Source organism: Mustela erminea, chromosome 2, assembly GCF_009829155.1.
Source record: "Mustela erminea isolate mMusErm1 chromosome 2, mMusErm1.Pri, whole genome shotgun sequence".
Lineage (NCBI taxonomy): Eukaryota > Metazoa > Chordata > Mammalia > Carnivora > Mustelidae > Mustela > Mustela erminea.
In genome coordinates this window covers 44,974,761-44,996,654 of record NC_045615.1, presented here as the reverse complement: position 1 = coordinate 44,996,654, position 21,894 = coordinate 44,974,761, and the positions used below count along the sequence as shown (strand labels likewise).

General features: G+C 36.2%; 1 protein-coding gene across 3 annotated transcripts in view; it reads right to left on the bottom strand.

Annotated features, from left to right (window-relative positions):
- Positions 1 to 21,894, bottom strand: part of ARHGAP24 (Rho GTPase activating protein 24) — a 509,415-nt gene that overhangs the window by 291,480 nt on the left and 196,041 nt on the right. The window contains exon 1 of one of the 3 annotated variants that reach the window (XM_032332777.1): positions 12,193 to 12,599. The exons of the other annotated variants lie outside the window; for them this stretch is intronic. Within the exon in view, the coding sequence (XP_032188668.1) occupies positions 12,193 to 12,213 (21 nt within the window). The 5' untranslated portion in view covers positions 12,214 to 12,599. Of the gene's footprint in view, positions 1 to 12,192; positions 12,600 to 21,894 lie in introns of those variants that run through there. 3 annotated transcript variants of the gene reach the window in all.

The window sequence follows — 21,894 nt, the reverse complement described above, 5'->3', positions numbered from 1 at the left end:
GTGTTCCCTGCCATTTTTGAAAGATTATAATTGGAAGAAAAAAAAATTCAAATGTTGGCACAAAATCCATCCCCCAACAATTACTACCTTTGGAGTAAAACCCCCTTTTCTCATCTTGTATCTACTGAGACTTATGTGCCAGTCCTCTTCTCCAAATCTTCTAAAAAACCCTCTGTGGTGGTACAATTAGAACTATCCATTTCACACCAGGAATATCGAGGCAGAAATAGATTTAGTAGCATACAGCTGATAAGGTACAGAGATGCTGCCTGACCTCCCTGAAGTTCAAGCTCCACGTCCTTTATATGCTATAAAGCTACAATGCAATGTATTAGTTAACTTGCTTGTTTTTTTCATCAAATATATATTTAGTATGCTGAGGATGTAAATGCTTAGGGGAAAAAATGGAGATGTTAATAGTGGTTATCTTTGACGATTCAGTCATATTCAGGCCATATTATTTTTATATTTATTTACTTTTTTCTATTTTTAAAATAATTTAAAAACAGTGAACAGATTTTACTTGCAAAACAAGAAAAAAATACAAGTATATATTTTTTTTGCTAGTTTTTTTTTATTAATTTTTTTATTTTATTTCCAGCATAACAGTATTCATTATTTTTGCACCACACCCCGTGCTCCATGCAATCCGTGCCCTCTATAATACCCACCACCTGGTACCCCAATACAAGTATATTTTTAAAAACAAAGACAAATGACAGGAGAAGACAGGGTTGGAGAGGGTCATTTGGAATCTCAAGGTTAAATTTCTGCCTTGCAGTAAGGACATGGAAGACAGTTCAAGAACATGTCTAAATATAATATGGTACTCTGAATAATGGCCACCCAAATTAGCAGGTACTAATTCCTAGAAACTGTAAATGTAATCTTGTCAGGGAAAAAAAGGTTCTCCTAGATCTAATTACGTTAAGAATCCTGACAGAGAATTATCCTAGATTATCTGGTTGGGCCTTAAATCCAATCATGAATATCCTTAAAAAAGAGGCACATATGCTGTGCCTGGATGGTGTAGTCAGTTGCGCAGCAGACTCTCAGGTCATGATCTCAGGGTCATGAGATTGATCCGTGCCTAGAGCTCCCGCTCCCTGCTCAGGGCAGAGTGGGCTTGAAATTCTTACTGCGTCTCCCTCTGTAACACCCTCCCCTGCTGCCTCCCCACGACCCCTCTCTCAAATAAAGAAATACTAAAATAAAATAAAAGAGGCAGATATGATAATCACATAGGGGGCAATGTGGAAACAGATGCAAAGACTGTAAGGACCCAGTCACAAGCCAGAAAAATGGCATCAGTCACCAAAAGCTGCAAGAGTTCACTCCTAGAGCCTCTGAAAGCAACATGGATGGGACTGGAAGAGATTATGCTGAGTGAAATAAGTCAAGCAGAGAGAGTCAATTATCATATGGTTTCACTTATTTGTGGAGCATAACAAATAGCATGGAGGACATGGGGACTTAGAGTGGAGAAGGGAGTTGGGGGAAATTGGAAGGGGAGGTGAACCATGAGAGACTATGGACTCTGAATAACAATCTGAGGGTTTTGAAGGGACGGGGGGTGGGAGGTTGGGGTACCAGGTGGTGGGTATTATAGAGGGCACGGATTGCATGGAGCACGGGGTGTGGTGCAAAAATAATGAATACTGTTATGCTGGAAATAAAATAAATAAATAAATAAATAAATAAATAAATGAAAAACAAAAACAAAACAAAAAAAAAAGAAGTCTGGCCCTGCCTCTATAACTTGATTTCGGACTTTTTGAGTCCAGAACTGTGAGAGAATAAATTTCTGTTGTTTTAAGCTATCAAATTTATGGGAATTTGTTACAGCAGTCAAAGGAAATTAACATCTATAAATTAATACATACAAAACATAGTATGAAACAAAGCTTCCAATGATCCCTTGTGAGAAGCCATAAAAAGCTGAGGTTTTTTAAAAAGTTCACCGCTAGTTCTCAAATGTTGGTAAGTGATGGCCAGCCTTTAATTAGCTGAGCATTTTGGGAGCGAGTCCACAGTGTACAAAGTACTGAAATTAGATAGTAGCCAAAGAAATCCCTCCTTAACCCACCTTTTACTCTCAATACAAGGAACTGATTGAAGCTACCTTCATGTTTTTGGAAACCCAGAACAGAGTATCTGTGGCAAGGTTAAGAGTCTTTATTTGGAGAAGACGAGGTTTAATTGCTAACCTTTCTCAATTAATTACTGGGATCTTGACTTTGTGTTTTGTGTCCAATAATATACACCGTTTTACAACATTTATTATTTCTCAACCAGAAAAAGAAATGTCAGCTGTTCAGGAGGTGGTAAATGCCAACGGTTTCAAATGAGGTCTATGGCAGTAGGAGAAAACCAAAAACAGAATTCTTTTGGAGCTTATGTCTCATTATGAAACAGAAAGATGGAGAGCAAAAACATAGCTATATAATATCTCTTATGGGGAAATCTGGAACCCCTAAAAAGAAGGGTCCAATAAGCCATTTTTGGACAAGAATATTGATGATAATTAAAAGAGTCCCATTTAACCTTTTATCTTAAATAACTAATAAACACTTTGTGTGTTTAAAAATAAAGTAGAGGGCACCTGGGTGGCTCAGTCGGTTAAGTGTCTGCCCTCAGCTTGGGTCATGATCCTGGGATCCTGGGATTGAGTCCTAAGAAGGTCTCCCTGCTCAGTGGGGGAGTCTGATTCTCTTCCTCCTTTTGCCTCTCCCCTCCTGCGTGTGTGTGCTCTCTCTCAAATAAATAAATAAAATCTTTTAAAAAATAAGTAAAAATAAAGTGGAAAAAATGTGGTTCAACCTTGCAAGAAACTCTATAATAGGTAAACCTAGAGTCCCAAAATGCTGAATACAAAGATTTTGCTAATTTTTTAAACAAAGTATGTAAACAAGTATAATTGTTTTATAGTTAAATAACTTTCCATATATTTAAATTTTAAAACTGGAAAATTGGAAGAAAAATGTCTTTAGTAGGAAGATGGCAACCTAATCATACTTGCTTTTGAAACTGAACTTAAAAAAGAATCTCCTTTGACTTATGGGACACCTACTTTTCTTGGCTTTTTTCTACTTTGAACTACAGTCAATTATGTTCAATATAATCCTTAAAATTTGGTGTTGAAATTGCATATGCAGTGTAACATTTACTTGTGTAAAGATAATATGTTTTTGCAAAATTACAAGAGTTTGACTACATTTTCTTTTGGTTAAGAAAGCAGCATTCTTGGGGTGCTTGGGTGGCTCAGTTGGTTAAGCATCTGCCTTTGGCTCAGGCTATGATCTCAGGGTCCTGGGTTATGATCTGAGGATTCTGCAATCAAACCCTGCTTGGGGCTCCCTGCTCAGTGGGGAGTCTGCTTCTCCCTCTCCCTCTGCTCCTTCCCCTCCCCATTTGTGCTCACTCTCTCTCTCTCTAACTCACTCTCATAATAAATAAAACCTATCTTTAAAAAAAGAAAGAAAGCAGCTCTCTCATGGCAGCAGGTGGTAGGAGGGAAAAATAGTAAAATTCTTATAGAAATTACTTTGGTGATATTTATCACACTCAGAAAGATAAGAAATGTCATATTTGCAAGGTTCTTTGCATTACAAACAGCAGAACAGGAAACAACTGAGGTGTTCATTAATGCAAAATTGATTTAATAAACTATGATGTATCTGCCTAATGGAGTATTATGCAGCCACAAGAATAAAATAATCTATACCTATCAGAAAATTTGTATATTAGCTCTCTACAGAGCTATATCTATATAGCTACATACATATACAGAGAAAATAATATATACATATATACTATACAGAGAAAAATATAGTTTGTTTAGAAATAAGCATTCAGAATGCTATATTTCAATAAGAAAGAGATGATACTAAGAACATATATTTATGTTTGCTTTTTTTTTTTTTTAAGATTTTATTTGACAGAGAGAGATCACAAGCAGGCAGAGAGGCAGGCAGAGAGGAGGAAGCAGGCTCCCTGCTGAGCAGAGAGCCCGATGCAGGGCTCGATCCCAGGGCCCTGAGATCATGACCTGAGCCGAAGGCAACAGCTTAACCCACTGAGCCGCCCAGGCGCCCCTATGTTTGCCTTTATTCACATAGAAAAATCATGGGAAGAATACACATGAAACTAATCAAAGTGGTTAGTTACCCATACGGAATGTGTGTGTGTGTATTGCGGTGGGAAGAATAGATGCAAAGTAAGATTTCTCAATGTAAACTGTACAGTTTTGATTCTGAAATCCTATGAATGTTTTATCTATTCATAAATTAAATTTAAAATGAAAACAATATGCAAAAGTAAAATGAAAATAATATTTAAAACAAAAAATATAATAATAAACTATTAATGTTTTTCTCTATACTGTTAAATTTTTAAAATATCCTTTTTTACTTTTTTCTCCAGAATTTCCACATTGTGAGAATATTACTTTTTTAATATGAAAAAATAACTCTTTTGCGTAAAAAGCTATTTTTAATTACTTCAATCATAGTATTGAAGATAGAGCTAGTGGGCTCTATATTATTCTGGATACACTGAGGCAACTTGGAACTGAGAATCTGCAATGAGTATGAGCCTTGGCACATTTAAAAAGATTTTAGGGAGTATAAAAAGTTTTTGTTTCATATTTAAGTTTCTTTAATAATGTGTGTATGTGTAGGAATATTTTTTTTTTTTTTTTGCCATAATGAAAGTACTCAGATGTATTTACCCCTCACCATGAACAATAATTTAACCTGGTGATTCACAGACCTGTACCCCTGGGGATAGAGTATTATGCCTCCATCAGAAAGGATGAATACCCAACTTTTGTAGCAACATGGACGGGACTGGAAGAGAGTATGCTGAGTGAAATAAGTCAAGCAGAGAGAGTCAATTATCATATGGTTTCACTTATTTGTGAAGCATAACAAATAGCATGGAGGACATGGGGACTTAGAGTGGAGAAGGGAGTTGGGGGAAATTGGAAGGGGAGGTGAACCATGAGAGACTATGGACTCTGAAAAACAATCTGAGGGTTTTGAAGGGACGGGGGGTGGGAGGTTGGGGTACCAGGTGGTGGGTATTATAGAGGGCATGGATTGCATGGATCACGGGGTGTGGTGCAAAAATAATGAATACTGTTATGCTGGAAAAAAAAAATATTAAAAAAAAAAAAGAAGATTTACAGATAGTGATCTGGAGAGGCGCTGGATCAAGGAATATTTTTATTTTAAATTTAAATTTGGCCTTCCTTGGCGAATAGCTACTCTTCTTGCTCAGCAAAATGAACTCAGAGGAAAATATCAGTGACTAAAGTTTTGGATGCATTGGTCTAGTATTTTTAATCTCAAAAGTTCCATTGATTTTATAGTTGCTCTCACTTGATAGAACACATTATGTTTGTTCCTGGCTCCTGCCTCAAGCTACTCAAGTATCATTGACTTCTTTCTCTGCCTTAAAAACATCAAATTGACTGCTATGATTAAGAAGCAAAGTGTTTCAATTCTAAATATGCATTTTTACCATGCCTGTCAGATCAACCAGACACAATTAATGTGGTAATCCAATTAAAACCTAGTTTACAACAGTTAAAATTAATACAACAATTTCCCCACTTCTAAAATACATTAAGTAGGTTTTGGGTTGTTGCTATTGTTCTGGTTGCTATTTTAACATGCATTGATTTCCTAGACTAAAGAAAACTGTAACAAAGGCACTGTAACAAAACATAAATATCCAGCAAGGCCAGATATCATGACAAATATATAATCATGCAACATGAATTTTTATTGCATTTCTTCCCTGAGTCAGAAAATGTTTTGAGTAAAGCTTCAGCATCATAGAAAGCAGACAATATTCCTGTTCTCATGAAGCTTACATTTTAATACAGGAAGACATACATGTATCTGTTCATTTATAAATGAAATTTAAAACATAAGGGAATAATTGGATAATGTAAAGTGCTGGGTTGTAATTAAAAGCAGGTTGTGTGTTTGAAAGAGTGTGGGGGGCTACTTTGGAACGACTGTTCAAAAAAGGCCTTTCTGAGCAGGTGACATTTTAGCTGTGATCTAAAGGCTAAGAAGAGCCCATTCATGTGAAGATGAAGAGGAGAATGTTGATGTCTGAGAGGAAGGCCAGGGAGCTCAGACCCTGCTTTATAAACCAAGTTTAAGTGTTTGTATTTTTTTTTCAAAGATTTTATTTATTTATTTGACAGACAAAGATCACAAGTAGGCAGAGAGGCAGGCAGAGAGAGAGAGGAGGAAGCAGGCTCTCCACTGAGCAGAGAGCCCAATGTGGGGCTCGATCCCAGGACCCGGAGATCATGACCTGAGCTGAAGGCAGAGGCTTAATCCACTGAGCCACCCAGGCGCCCTAAGTGTATTTTTACTCTAAGTGCAATGAGAGGCCATTGGAGCGCTTTGAGCACAGTATCACCTGATTTTTATTTTTATTTTTTTAATTTTAATTCAATATAATTAACATACAATGTTATTTAGTTTCAGGTGTACAGCAGTGATTGAACACTTTCATACATCACCCAGCACTCATCATGACAAGCAGACTCCTTAATCCTCATCACTGTTTCACTGATTTGCATTTTTGAAAGAACACTCTGACTATTGAATAGAAAATATATTATACAAGAGAAGAAGCAGGAGGCTAGGCTAGTTCTGGATAAAGAAGATTGGTAGCCATTGAGAAAAAGAAAGGTGTGATTATTTCAATTATGTTCTGGAGGTAAACAGGAGTTGGTAATGTGTTGGGTGTGGGGCTCAAGGAAAGAGTGGAAAGAAGCCTAGAGATGTGTCAGCACTGGAGTGCTGGGTGATCTCATATACTATGATGGGGAAGATAGAGTAGTGAAGAAAGAGGATTTGGGGGAAAATCAGGAGTTTGGTATAGGCCGTATTAAGTATAAAGTGTCCGTTAGACACACAAGAAAATGATAGGTAGGAGGTTAGATATATGAGCCTCAAGTTCCAGAGACATACTCAAGCTGGAGATAGACTTTTGAGAGTCTTCTAACTATAAATTGCATCTGAAATCACAAAATTTGGTCAGGTAATCCAGGGAGAATGTGTAACCTAGTAAAGATAGGAGGCTAAGGGAAGATCTTCAGAGCGTGTCTAGATTTAGGGGGACTAGAGTGGAGGGGGGCCAGAAGGAAGGCTGAGGAGGGGTCAGGGAAGAAGAAGGGGCAAGCGCAGGATGCGAAAAGTTCCTATAAGAAAGCATTACAAGAAATGATCATCTGTGTTAAGTGCTGGAAGCAATCAATTGAGAGCATGGCTAGAACACTGACACACAGACTCGGCCCCAAGGAAGATACTGGGTAATCTCAAGGGAGTGGTAGAAAAGCAAGTCTTACTCCAGTGGGCTGAAGAGAGAACCTTCGACGAGAAGGTAGAGATACTTATTACAGAGAACTTCTCCCAAAGTTTTCGTGTGACAGGGATCAGGCAAATGATTAGTAGCAGGATAAATGCAGGTCCCAAGGTGTTCGTGTTTTGTCCTCTTTTGTTTCAGGGGAGGATATAATAGAGTGTTTTTACTTGCTGCTGGTAACAATTCAGTAGAAATAGGAACAATAATCCCAGAACCATTTACTGAGAAGTCTCTTCTTTCCCAACTGATCTTCCTCTCTCTACTAGCTCTGTTACTAAATCACTTTTGATACATGTGAGGATCTGCGTTATTCTGTCCTATTGGTCAGTTTGTCTGTCCTTACATGAGTAATAGACTATATTAACTATTACATGAATTATATTAATTATTATAGCCTCATAAGTCTTATTTCATTCTCCTTCATCAGAAATGCCCTATCTATTCTTTGCTCTTTGTACTTGCCTATAAAGTTAGAACCTCCTTACAACACCTCCCTCCAAAATATCCTGTTAGGATATTGATTGGCACTGCATTGAATCCATAGATCAATTTCCTTCTTACAATATGAAACCTTTTATAGTATTAATGGAAACTTTATAGGATTAAGACTTCCAATCCATAAACATGTTACATCTCTCCATGAATATAGGATTTTAAATATCTTTCCACAAATAATTTTCATTCATATATTTTTATATATGCACATATACAAATTTTAATTGTATATATGCTACTATATATTTTATATGTAGTATATATATATATCTTGTATATTTTGATGCTTTTTAAAATGACATTTAAAATGTTTTTGAACTGTTTACTGCTAGGGTATGAAAATGTATGTAGATTTTGTATACATCAATCTTGTTAAACTCTTATCTGTAATATTTGAGGGGTTTCTAGGCACACATATTGTCTATAAATAAGGGCAGTTGTATATCTTCTTTTCTAATCCTAAACAATTTCTTTCTTTTATCTAATGTTTGCTGACAAGGACCCACTAATAAGATGGTGAATTGAAGTAATGATAGCATATATTCTTAACTGAGTCCAGGTATTAAGAAGAAGCTTTCAATGTGCCATTACTAACTTTGATGACTGCTACAGTTTTCTGTTTCTCAAAAAAAAAAAAAAAAGATTTTATTTATTTATTTGACAGAGAGAGAGAGAGAGCACGCGCACAAGCAGGGGAAGCTACAGGCAGAGGGAGAGGAAGAAGCAGGCTTCCTGCTGAACAGGTAGCTAAATGTGGGGCTTGATCCCAGGACTGTGGGATCATGATCTAAGCAGAAGGCAGATGCTTAACTGAGCCACCTAGGTGCACCTGCTAGAGGTTTTTAATAAGATGCTCTTTATAATTTAGTTTGCCAAGAATTGCTTTTTTTTTTCAATATCATGAATAGAAGTTAAATTTTATTCACATCTTTTGTATCTATAGAAATAAACAGATTTTTTCTTCCTGTAATCTGTTATACTATTAATAGTTAATTCTTAAATCTAAGTGAAACATAGCCAGTACTATATTTACACAGCCATTGCATTTCCTTCCTGAGCACACCAGGAGCTTTCATTTCCTGGTCACTCTCGTATCTAGGTGAGATGATGTGACTGGGTTCTTTCCTGTAGTAAATGAGCAAAAGTGAGATACTTCCAAACTTGGTTCTAAAACATGCTTTCTCTATCTCTTCCCATTTGTATGGTTGAAAAAAGATGTCCTTAAGCTACAAAGCTACAAATGATAAGCACATAATTCTAGACAAAGCTGTGAGTGGTGTGCGTGTGCCTACACATGTGTGTATGCATGTATATATAAGTGTGTGTGTGTGTAAATCATTCTCCAGGGATATTTTTTCTACAAGTGCTTAGAGAACACCACCATCTTACAAGAGCTCTGAAACCCTTGGGAAACTATACTATACTATCAGAATGGGTACTACTTGAATTTTTCTAATGACGACAATTCATTACTAAGAAAGGAAGGAGAGTAGTGTCACTGAAAGGATCTGAGCCCCTAGTATGCTATGGTCTCTGAAGCCCTCAAGAGCAGAGCTTTTATTTACTTCTCTATCCCCAGTAGTTAAGGAGGTATTGGGCATATTAAAGGTACTGACAAAAGTTGAATGAAGCCACCTAATTTTTTTGGTGAGTTTCATCACTTACAAAATAGGGATAATTATAATATAGTACATACTCAAACTAACATAGAGGATAATTTGGAGATTAAAATAAATAAGGGACGTAAAATTTGTAGACTGCTAAACATTATTAAAAATACAATATTTTTCCTTTTATTCTCCCAAGATAACTCATGTTGTCTAATGATTACAGACATTAAAGGATAAAATTGGGTGTTTTAGATGATCTTTAGGGTAAATACCCAATAGTGCAATTGCTGGGTCATAGGGCAGTTCTATTTTCAACATTTTGAGGAACCTCCATGCTGTTTTCCAGAGTGGCTGCACCAGCTTGCATTCCCACCAACAGTGTAGGAGAGTTCCCCTTTCTCCGATGAATTGAGCTCTCTGTTATCAGAAGAATTCAGATATGACTTGAGACTTCACTTAGTGAGGTTGTTAGAAAGAGGATTCCAGTAGTGGGTGCCCTTTGACGTCCCAAGGTTTAGTCTCTTTTCCAACATAAAGGCACCATGATGTAAGGGTCCGGAAGGGAAGAGGAGGAAAATATGCATTCATTAGGATTATCTTAAGTAGAGAAAGACAGTAAAGTGAGAGCACAGGCTAGAGATTCTGATGAACTGGTTTTATTTTTTTTATTTTTTATTTTTTTAAAGAGCTGGTTTTAACCTCTAACTTCTTCATCCTAGATATATGACTTTGAGAAAATTATTATGAATATTTTATCTCTGTTTCCTCTTTAGTAAAATGGAACTAAAAAAAAAAAAGAGCCTTCCATAGAAGGTTGTTTAGAGTTTTAAACAAAATAATACATGTTCAGTGTTTAGCATAATACTCTATATATGGTTAGGGGAAAATAGTTGCCATAATTAGGATTTTTTTTTTATCTAAGTCTAGTTTGGTAATTCTTTGGTATAGGATAGTTTTAGCACTCAGTAAATGTTATCTATTATTATTATTATTATTGGTATTTACAACCTAATAGAACACTATGTGTTGAAAAGTAATCACACACACACACACACACAAGATTACTCGTAATAACATACGTTGAAGAATAAACAAGGTTTGAGCTAGATAGATATATGCGTTTTCATGTTCATTTTGCAAAGAGATTTTCTTTGGCAAATTAGGAAATGAAAACCAGCAAGACTCTGACCTAGAACTAAGCAGAATTCTGAACAATTTCCTCAGCTCACTCAGACCATTATGCCCCCTATTAACAACAAGCAGATAGAGATTGGGGTGGGGTGGGGAAAGCCTGTTACTTCCTTTCCATTCTAAAAAAGAAATATAAAAATAAGCTATTTATGACATAAATCAGATGCTCTTTGAACATTCAGAATTCAGGGTGCAATAGTCATGCTGGTTCCCTTTTCATTCCAGGTTGAGATAATTAACCTTCATTTTTTGTACCAGAGACATCAGTGACCTCATATTTGGGTGGGACAATAAACAGTCCAACGCTCTAATGTCAATTAGGTTTTCCTTTTTTTTTCTTCCCAAGAAAATACAGCTTATGTGCTACATATGTGTCCAAAGGACAGAAACTATTTTTTTTAAGATTTTTATTTATTTGACAGAGATCACAAGTAGGCAGGGGCAGGCAGACAAGAGGAGGAAGCAGGGTCCCTGCTGAGCAGAGAGCCCAATGCGGGGCTCGATCCCAGGACCCTGAGATCATGACCTGAGCCAAAGGCAGAGGCTTTAACCCACTGAGCCACCCAGGCACCCCAGGCAGAAACTATTTTTAACCATTACTATTTTTAATGAAAAATAAAAACCTATAGAGTATCACTGTTGTTCATCCAGTTCTTGCTGAGGAAACCTAAAATCTAAATTTAAAGTCTAGTTGCATTCTATGATTATTATAACTAAGTATCAATTAAGAATCTTAATGGAAATCTTCTAGACTTAGTAAAAATAAAAGGTAACTGGGTAACAGTTATCTCTTAGATTGTCAAAGTAGAATACTAATTCAGAAAGCACAAGGAATTGCTCCAAATTTCTTCGATAAGAATAATAAAAAAGCACATCAACTATATTTTTTCATTTTATTTACCCATGAGCACTGGTAAAAGAAATATTTCCTGGCAAAGATGTCTAGCAGTGGTATTAGGAAACAAAACCGAATTTAAAAAAAAAAAAAGGAGGTACTCATATAATATATCTCAAAAATATACCTTTTTGAACAGCCCATGTTTCACCGAAATATGTTTCTTGTCTAGTAGAAATCTGTTTTCACTCAATTTTTAAAATAAGTTAATGACTTTTGGTCATAGAAAAATGTTGAATTAAAAGTGGATTCTATATTAAAGTTCTTCATTATGACAGGTAAATTTTAGTAAGCAAGATGGAATTCATGTTAGTATTTTTTAAGTAGAAATTTTCACAGTATATTCAGCAATTTCTATTTAGTAATCAAGAAAAATATGTTTTGCTAAATTGTCTTTAAAATGTACCCACCTCAACAGATATGGTATTTAACAGATTTGTAGTTGAACAAGGAAAGACTTTTTCATCATCATTATTATCAGAAAAGACTTTTTCAAATGGAATTTTGAGAGGTAATTTGTCCCCACAACTGATTTTACATCTACAAATCACATAATCTTAGAGCTGGAAAGTATTTTAAAGTTACCCAGTCCATTCTTCTCCAAAATACCTGGATTCTGTTTTCATTCATCTTCGGTTGAACGTTCCAGTGAAAAGGCACTTACTACCCTTAGAGAAAGTTCATTCCATAATGGTAGCCTCTGGTCCTTTCCAAGTTCCACTTCATACCCAGCTGAAACCTGTCTTGGGAATTTCTGCCCCATTCCCACCCTCCTTCAAAATCGCTGCCAGACAATGCCCTCTGGTTCTCAACATCCCTGAACATAGTTACCATGCCCACGTTAAGTCTCTCCTTCCTATTCATATTTCGGTCATCTATTTGGAAACATAAGGTCCAAACACCTCATCATCCAGACAGTCTGCTCTGAGACAAACAAGCATGTTTGTCACTCTAACTTTTAAAGCATGGTGCCCCCAAATGCAACACCTCACAAGAAATGCCACCGAGTAGAAGTTAAGAGTATGAGTTCTGGAGTCACACCAACTTTGTTTACATATAAGCTTTGCTTCCTTTTAGTTCAGTCTTGGGCAAGTTTATAAACCGCTCTGTGCCTCAATCTCTCCATCTATAAGACAGAGATCATTCTAGCAATCGACTCATTGAACTGTTGACAGCCTGACACAATGCCTGCACATGGAAAGTACACAAAAAACACTGATTTTTAGAAATGCTGCACTATTGCGTCTATATCTGGGCAACATAATTCAACCAAAAGAGCTCTAAAATTTTGCTAACAGGTGTTCTGATTTACATTGTTTTTGTTCCTAGTGAGTATGTGACGGTCCATTTGGCAAAAGTTACTCTTAATTATTGCCCAAACTGTCCTATTACTGCCTTATTTTCTTGTATTTTTCAAATGGTCTCTATTCTTTATGTATCTTAAAAAAGATTTCTTCTCACAGTCACCAACTTATAAATAAGAGGTTTGAAATTAACAATCTAACACATTCTCATACACATTTCTTAAAATCTGAACTTGAAGATGTGGTTTTTATTGACTCAAAGTTGGAGGCTGCAAAGGTGGAAAGAAGATACAGTACAGAGCAATGTTAGAAATGAGTATGCAAATGTATATAGTGGTTCTACTCAGAATTACCCCCAAACTGGATATAGCCCAAATGTCCCTCAGCAGCAGAATGGGTAAACAAGGGGCGATGCCTCCATACATTGAGTACTACTCAGCCATGAAAAGGAAGGAGCTGCAGAAAACATGGAACAGCAAGGGTGAATTTCAAGTTATGTGTAATGAAAGCAGCCAGGCTCAAAGGCCACAAGCTGTAGATTGCCTTTATACCTTACTTGGAAAAGAAAAGCTACAGGGAGAAAACCATTGTCATTTGTGACCAGGAGCTGAGCATGAGAAAAGAAGAGACTAAGAAAGGACACAGGGGAATTTTTCCAAGGGGTTATGTAACTATTCTATACATTGTTGCGGTGGTAATTAATGTAACTATATGTAAATTATATCTCAGTAAACCTGACATTTAATAAATGCAGTGTCACTGATGCTCTGCAGGCTGGAGGATTTCCCACTGCTGCCAACTCAGCCCGAACTTTGCTCCATCCACACCGCCATGTTCTGGCCCATCCATGATCTCACCCCGCCCACCCAAACTCCTGATCGTGGAGTATCCTCTCTATGCATCGCTCCAGTCAGAATGATCTACCCTTGCACCAAGAAGTAATTTCGCAAATTTCTCCTACACGAATGCCCAATTCCTGTTGTACTTTTTCTCATCTGAGTAAAAGGCTCTGAGGCAAGAGTTACGTGTGTTATGCATTTTTGCAAGCTTCTCCACAATATTTATCATACTCCATGCAGAGAAAACAGGAGTATCTTTCAGATAGTGGGTACTCATAGTATTTGTGGACTGAGTAAATTATTGAATAGATGAGTTGAAAAAAATGAATGTTTCTTTTTTTTTTCTTTTTTTTTATAATGAAACTCACTAAAGAGTTTTTTTTTTTTTAATATTTTATTTATTTATTTGACAGAGATCACAAGTAGGCAGAGAGGCAGGCAGAGAGGCAGGCAGAGAGGAGGAAGCAGGCTCCCTGCGGAGCAGAGAGCCCGATGTGGGGCTCGATCCCAGGACTCTGGAATCATGACCTGAGCCGAAGGCAGGGGCTTTAACCCACTGAGCCACCCAGGTGCCCCAAAATGAATGTTTCTTATAGGACTCTGGCTCTTGGTGGCCAGGCAATGTTCATCTTAATTACTCTATTTTCACTAGCTTGAAAGGATCTGTTTTTAACATAAGTGAAAGATAAAAATCTCCTTTCTAGCCTAATTTTTGCCAATAATGACTCAACTGTCTCATGCATAATCTTGGTTGGACCTTTAGTTCATTATACTCATTTTTCTCCTTCATCCCATCAATATACAGGTTTCTTTTCTGTCCTTTCCTGCATGTGACCTTTCCTTTCACGTGGGTCTCTGTGATGGTCTCTGGCAGCTTTTGATGTACACAACCAACCTTACACAGAGCCAACAAAGGTCTTCTCCCTCACTGTTCTGAACATATCTTATATTTTTCAGACCCAAATAATGACCTCCAGGGATCCCTTGTAAGAAGTTAAAATTTTGCTTCTGCTTACCCACAGGTTAATTATCCAGGTTAACAAAACTGAGTGGGTATGCCATGAAGATCCTAGAACTTCAACACACACATAAAAAACATCACAGTAAGCCTAATCTACATTTTCACTTAACGACATCTGAGGTTCAATGTTCAAAGCTGAGTAAAAATGATGCTGTAAATTAAACATGAATTTAATCTTAACAAATCTAGTCATGTATTCTCAAAACAATCTCAATTATAGAATATCAAAATTCATAAACCCCCAAGGCAAAACAAAATATAAACACATCTTTCTAGTTTTTGCATTATACTGAATAACTCATTAATGATTTGTGTAAGAAAAAAATGATCAAACTGAAAAGAACAGTATAGTTATTTTCACTGTCTTAAAAATATATTTTTCCTATATTAATTTAAAATCTATAAAAACACTAACATGGTATTGGAAGTTGAAGTATTTCAGTTAAAAATCCATTTAAGAAATATATACTATTAAAATGGATATTAATGAATTATTAATTATTGGCAAGGTTGACCTGTATTTATTATGATGCTAGGAAGTAACCTGAAGTAATCATTTGAATGTACGTATTATTCTAATTTTAAGAAAGCTGCATCTGTGTAAATAAAATGTACATCTGTTTCTCTTAGCCAAAAAAAAGGGTCGATTATTTTTTAAAGTCTAGTTTCACTTCTCTCTTTCACTGTGCCTTTTTACCAAAACATGAGAGTATACTTCCCTTTTTAAGTTCCTCCTCTTCCCTCATCTTATTGATATGCACTTACATAACAGTCATACAGAGAGAAGCTTCATTCCATATGGGTGTGCATATTTCATGCACATATATGTTATAACCAGAGAAAAAGAAAAAGAGAGACATACATATTCAAAGGCTGACTAGAGTGAAGTACAGATGCTATAACCTTTGAAAAAAAAAGAAATATTTACCATGGGGCTGATGACTTTTGAACAGCCTTCTCTAGACTGGAACTGGATCCAAATCTCTGGTTATTTTGTCCTCTCAGACAAGACATGAAGGACGTGTGATCTGACCACACTGCAGATGGTTTGAATGATCAGCTTTCAAAAAAGAATTTTAGTGAATCCACATACCACATGTTTTTAGTCAGCTGGACTCCTCATTTTATTATACAAATACATACAGTACACACATGTGTGTTCATGTCTCTAGATGGATCTCGATGTCCCTAACTCTACAGTTTGTGCTAATGTGAGAGTTTACAAGTTTCCTGAACATCTGTCAGGACCACCCAAGGAATTCTTAATCTTAAAAAGAGAAAACTGCAGTCAACCAAAATCAGATCAGATCTGAAATACAAGAACAGACTTTTCCTTTTATGACAGCTGTTCCCAATTCTTGATTTATTGATGTTATTTATTTTACACAGGATGCAGTCATGCATAAGGTACAACTTTTTTTGAAAGATGCAAACAACAAAAACAACAAAAAAGTAAAGTACCTAGTGGCTATTAGGCAATGAATACAACAGATAGATACTATGGCCATAAAGATAAAGAGATTTCAAGTCTTGTGTGGCCATCTAGAAGAAGAAATAGAAGTACTCGATGGAGGCAGAATTAGCAGAAGTGGTTACTGTCTTAGCTCCTCTTTCTATAAAACTGTAAAACTCTTCTTATCATAGAGACAAGCTAATAAAATACCCAAAAGGTATTCACTTTATGTCTTACAATGAAATATTTCCTCCTTTTCAGGACCTACTTAGTCAATTTTGGGGAGAAGGGTGTGAAAAATTCTCAAGGAATAAATATTGCAAATTAAATGTGCATAAAATAATTTGAAATAATCCAAAAATAGTTTGAAATAATCAGAAGGAGATATTTTCTTTTTCTTTTGCTGCTGGAAGAGAAACCATAAAATGGAAATGTTTACACAAGGTACCCCTCAAAAACAAAGAGACTGATTTTCCTTTGTTTTCATCACTGGTATCTTAAACATACATGCATAGTTCACTTCAAATCAAACTGACAATAATAGGAGTGAGTTTTCAGATGAAATCAATACAAATTTGCATGAATCTTAAGGATAAAAGTCTGAGCTTTTATCTTTAACTTAATATTCACATATTAATACTTTGTCTCCACCCAGATGTCTGACTGATACACATCTTAAACTCAGTATGACCAGAACTGACCTCCTCATCTCCAATCACCATCCACACCATCAACAAACCTGCTCTCCCTATAATCCTGCCTATTTCAGTTGATGTTAATTCTATCCTTTAGTTTAATCAGCCAAAAATCTTGAATTTGTCCTTGTTTTCCTTCTCTTACACCCACACTCAGGGCATGAGCAACTCCTGTTGGCTCTCTCTTCAAAATACAACCGCATACATCCACTTATTACTTCTACCGGATGATCTCTTAAGAAAGTAGAAATCATTGCTAGATCTGAGTTTTGAAATCTTAATTAAGTTTACACAGTCTTTTGTTAAAATTATTAATGGTTGATAAATATATCCTTTTCGTCTAGCTAATTTAGTAATTGTGCATTTATTCATTCAGTAATACATACTGAATGCCTACGATAGGCCAGGCACCATTCTATCTATTTTGGATGTATCAGTGAGCAAAATAAAGATCCTTGTTGGAGTGAATCTTATGTTTAATTACAGGATGCAGACAATAAACAGTATATATAATAAGCACATTATGTAGTATCTTAGAAGATGCTAATAACTATGGAGAAAAATTTAAAAAATAGAGTGATATCAGCAGTTACTGAGAGGTGGGGGAAGGTATCAGGTTAAGGATTAAATAGAGTGGTGTGGATATGTCTCTTGGAAAAGTGAAATTTAAAATAAAAATTTGTTTGATTCCCTTCTGAGTATCTAGAGAGTTAATGAGGAAGTGCCCAGATTGAAGTGGTGTATCCTGCCCTAGCCTCTCATTCAAACCTTTTACCCTACCAGCCAAAGGATAAGTTAGAAAGGGAGAAAGCAAAGAATGGATGAGGTGGGGAATGGGAAGAGGCCACCAAAAAGATCTACTTGTTGTGGACTGATTATTTGTGTCCCACCAAAATTCATATGCATGGTTTCCTGGATGCCCTCTTTCCTCCTCAAGTGGCCATAGAAACAGAAACCCTACTAACCCTCTATGTGTCCATATGAAGATTCTCTGGTAAGAATCCAAGTTCCAGAGTGATAAAAATGTTGACATACCTGTAAATCTGAAAATAATTGAGTTTTCTTATATATTGTCACAATGGGCAGATCCATAACCAACTTTTAGTGAATGCACAGGAATGTAGATACTGCTGGTAAGCTTCCCTTTCCACTTTTATGTTCCTCACACTCTGGTCAGACACACACCTCTTGCTTAATAAATAATAGTGTATGTTTGACTAAGGAAATATGGTAAGATTAAAATATATATTTTTTAAAAGACCCAGCATTTCTACCAAGTTTTACAGATTTTTCCAAATTGCGGTCTCCCAACTTCAATTTTAGTCACTTACTCTCTGGTCAGAGCACCCTTCCTTTTTTTTCTTGCCCGACCCTTTTCTCCCCTCACCCAGAGCATTTCCATGTCAACCTTCTGTACTTTAGTTTTGCTCTTCACTCAACTGGCAATGCCCTTACTGTCAGCTTTTGTTTTCAACCATTTGACCCAATCTTAAATCTCAGTCTATCTTCTTCACCATTCCTTTCCTCAGAAACCAAGCCATCCTGATTTCCATTTTATCTCATTTGCTAACCTCTCTTATAAAACATATTCATATGTTTATATTATCCTATTTTCTATTTACCACATGACTGAACTTACTGCATTAGCAGTGTGTTGTGTTATTTTAAGTAATATTCACTGGTTTCATGCACGTCATTTTTTTTTTTCTGTACACAACTAGATCATTAAGCTTCTTGAGTGCAGAAACAGAATTACGTGATTCTTCATAATCTCTTTAGAGTATCGCCAATGGTAAGGACAAAGCAGTTCCCTCTGTATGTAATAACAATTAAATGTTTGTTAATAGCATAAATGCACTCCAGTTGAATAACTGAGTTGGAAAACAACATAAAACTAAATCATTTCCTCTCTAGTTGGCCATGATTTTTCTTCCAATGATCATCTACAACTCAGAGGGGATTTGTCTTACACTTTCCATTGCAGCATATTCATTATCCATTGATATTATCATCCTCAGCTATCTCCAAACTGCACTCCAACTACATCCGACGAGGAAAACTCTCCTGTCAATGCTGATCCCTTTCACTGCTTCTTTTTCCATTGGCAAGATGGAGTCGGGGGGAGTTCGCAATAACGTGATAAATGTTCTGCTTGTCTCCTTATTTCTGCATGGTGCCCTCTCATAAAAGTCAAGCAGGAACTCTGGAAACCTCTGCTTTCATTCAGCTGAAAGAGCAGCCCCTGCCTTAGCCATGGGGTTGATTTGTTGGGTACTCTTATTCGCAACAAGCACAGTCCAGTTGTGAGTTAAGTTGAAAGAATTTGCTTGAGAAATAAGGTACTTGCACACATGGTATCAGTGAATACTTTCCAGCAAACAAAATTGCCATTTAATGCAAAATTCAAAAAAACATATACAAGGATAGCCAACTTAAATTAACACAAAGCTTTACAGGCATTAAAAGTGGAAATGGAAATACGTCAGCAACAGGAAGGAAATAAACTGTGAATCTAAGATGATTCACTAAAATACTCTGTTTATCACAGTCTAAATAATACTGATATTTTGGGGCACCTGGGTGGCTCAGTCGTTTAATCATCTGACTGTTGATTTTGGCTCCAGTCATGAGTTCAGGGTTGTGAGATCAAGTCTCGCGTGGGGCTCTGTGCTGATATGGAGCCTGCTTAAGATTCTCTCTCTCCCTCTGCTCTCCCTCCCTTACTAAACAAACAAACAAACAAACAAGGTTGCTATTCCTTGGATACACAGCTACCTTTTCCTTATTCTAATGGTAAAATGTTGTTTAAATAAATTTCCTTCCTACTACTTAGGTTACCAATCTGAATGTTACACTCTAATAAAAGCTGATGATGAAGGAGCATGAAATAAATACATTCAATATATATACACTTTAAGGAATTTAAATATGAGACATTTTAGGACTCAGCTCAATAATAATAAAAAGCTGTTGGTCCCTAAATGAGATCTATCACTCACAACCTGAAAATTTCCATCACCCTAACGTCTGGAAATGTTAGTCCCTCTCCAAAATGTTATAGTGTGTTTTATCTGTGTATGGCTCAACATAGATGACTAGGAAACTGACCATTCCTTTGGTTGCCTTAAATTATTTGTAACTTTGTCAATATATTTCCTTCAGGAAAATAAATTCAAGTTATACTTGATCAGTGCATTTTCTCTATGGAACTATATTTGCTTTTGAGTACCATATGCATTTGGGGGCGGGAGGTAGGAATTAACAAACACTGCATAACGTATTACATCAATTAATTTGCTCCCTTTCGGATAAAACTGATTAAAAGGAAATTAAATAGATTTACTCTAATGAATATTAACTAATAGTAGTTAATTTGAAAACATCAATCTCTAATTGATTTGGCTTCCTGCTGTTATCACTCATCAAACGACTTCGGTGTGATTTACTTAGCTTCAGAATTTTAACATATTAATTTCAATATTTCAGGATCAGTGACTATCAAATAGAGCACAAATCCTTCACTAATAGCCACACTTTTTATGACATGGGTTTTAGCTCAAAATAGAAGGCTAACGGTTTATAAAGAGATACCTTAAATGAGATTTTTTTTTCCATCTATGTTACAACTGGGTGTTCTGTTCATGCTATGGTAATAAGATTCAGTGTTAAACCTCTTTCAAGGGGATAAATGAACCGGAAAGTAGCTAAACCCTCCCTTTGCCCATGTCACAGGCAAACATCTCAGGTGAAGATAAAGCTTATCCCTTCTGTTGCATATTCCATGGTCCAAGAGAATGTGAGCTGTGGTCTTTTGAGAGTGGCAGCAAACTAGCACAGTCTTGTATCAGCATCTCTTAATTTTTTACATAGGGATAGATAAAGGTAGGAGATAAAATATTTTCCACTTCACTTTTCACAATAATAATAATAATAATAATAATTTCAGAATAAGCTAAAGACTACATATATAATATTCAGAATTCGCAGTACAGATGATGTCAGGGGATTAAATTCTTCGGTTAAAATCCCAAATAGAAACCTGTAGTTTGGGCTTAAAATATACCTTAGAGTATTGGGCATATCTTTTCTACCTTCACATTCACTGTGGCTTCCCTAATTGAGTTAAACATTGCATTTGTATTTAGTTATTTACTTTTAATAACTTGTATAAAACTGGACCACTCCATGGGGCTTTCTTGTTACTTGAGATTTGTTTAAGACAAGAACTGTAACTGCATTATAATATTGACATGAAGACCCAGCCATATAATTAAAAAAGGAAAGACAACTCTCTAATATTTACATACACTTGGCTAACATCCTCCCTGAAGCTAGAAGGCTAAAACTAAATGGAAAAATGTGAAGTTATGTATATGTAACTGTATTTATGGGTCTATGTATTTGCTATGTACAATACACACACACACACATACACACACACACGCACACACACACACACACACACACATGCACAATATGGTGAGAGAACTAGAAAGAGAGTCAGTGACCGAGTTTCTTGAAGGCTAAGAAAAATTTTCACCGTGTATACAAACATTTTTTAGGCCTTTACAGATTATAAAAGTTAATACCAGTAGTTCTAGCATCTTCAATAATGATAATAAAATTTCCATTTAAAAAACTGCTCTAGCACCTGGCATACCATGGTGAGAAAGACAGATGAAGCTGCTGATCTGCCCCAGCTTACGTCTGGCTGACAGCAGACTTGGTGAGGTTCTCTACGTACACGCCACTGTCAGCCTGACTGCGAGACCCTGTCTTCCTACACCAGCTGGTTGATGTGCAAGTCCTTCCTGCATTAATGTTATGCTGAATCTCTCCTATTCAAGCAATCCTGCAGTTTCCCAGGACTTAAAGAAAAGCCAAAGCTATGTATAAATAAACAGATAAATAAATCAACTACTGCACTGGTCTAATCTGTTTCCCAAATTTCCCTCCGAGAAATTTCAAAACTTCTTTCTACTAATGTCTTCCTAAACAA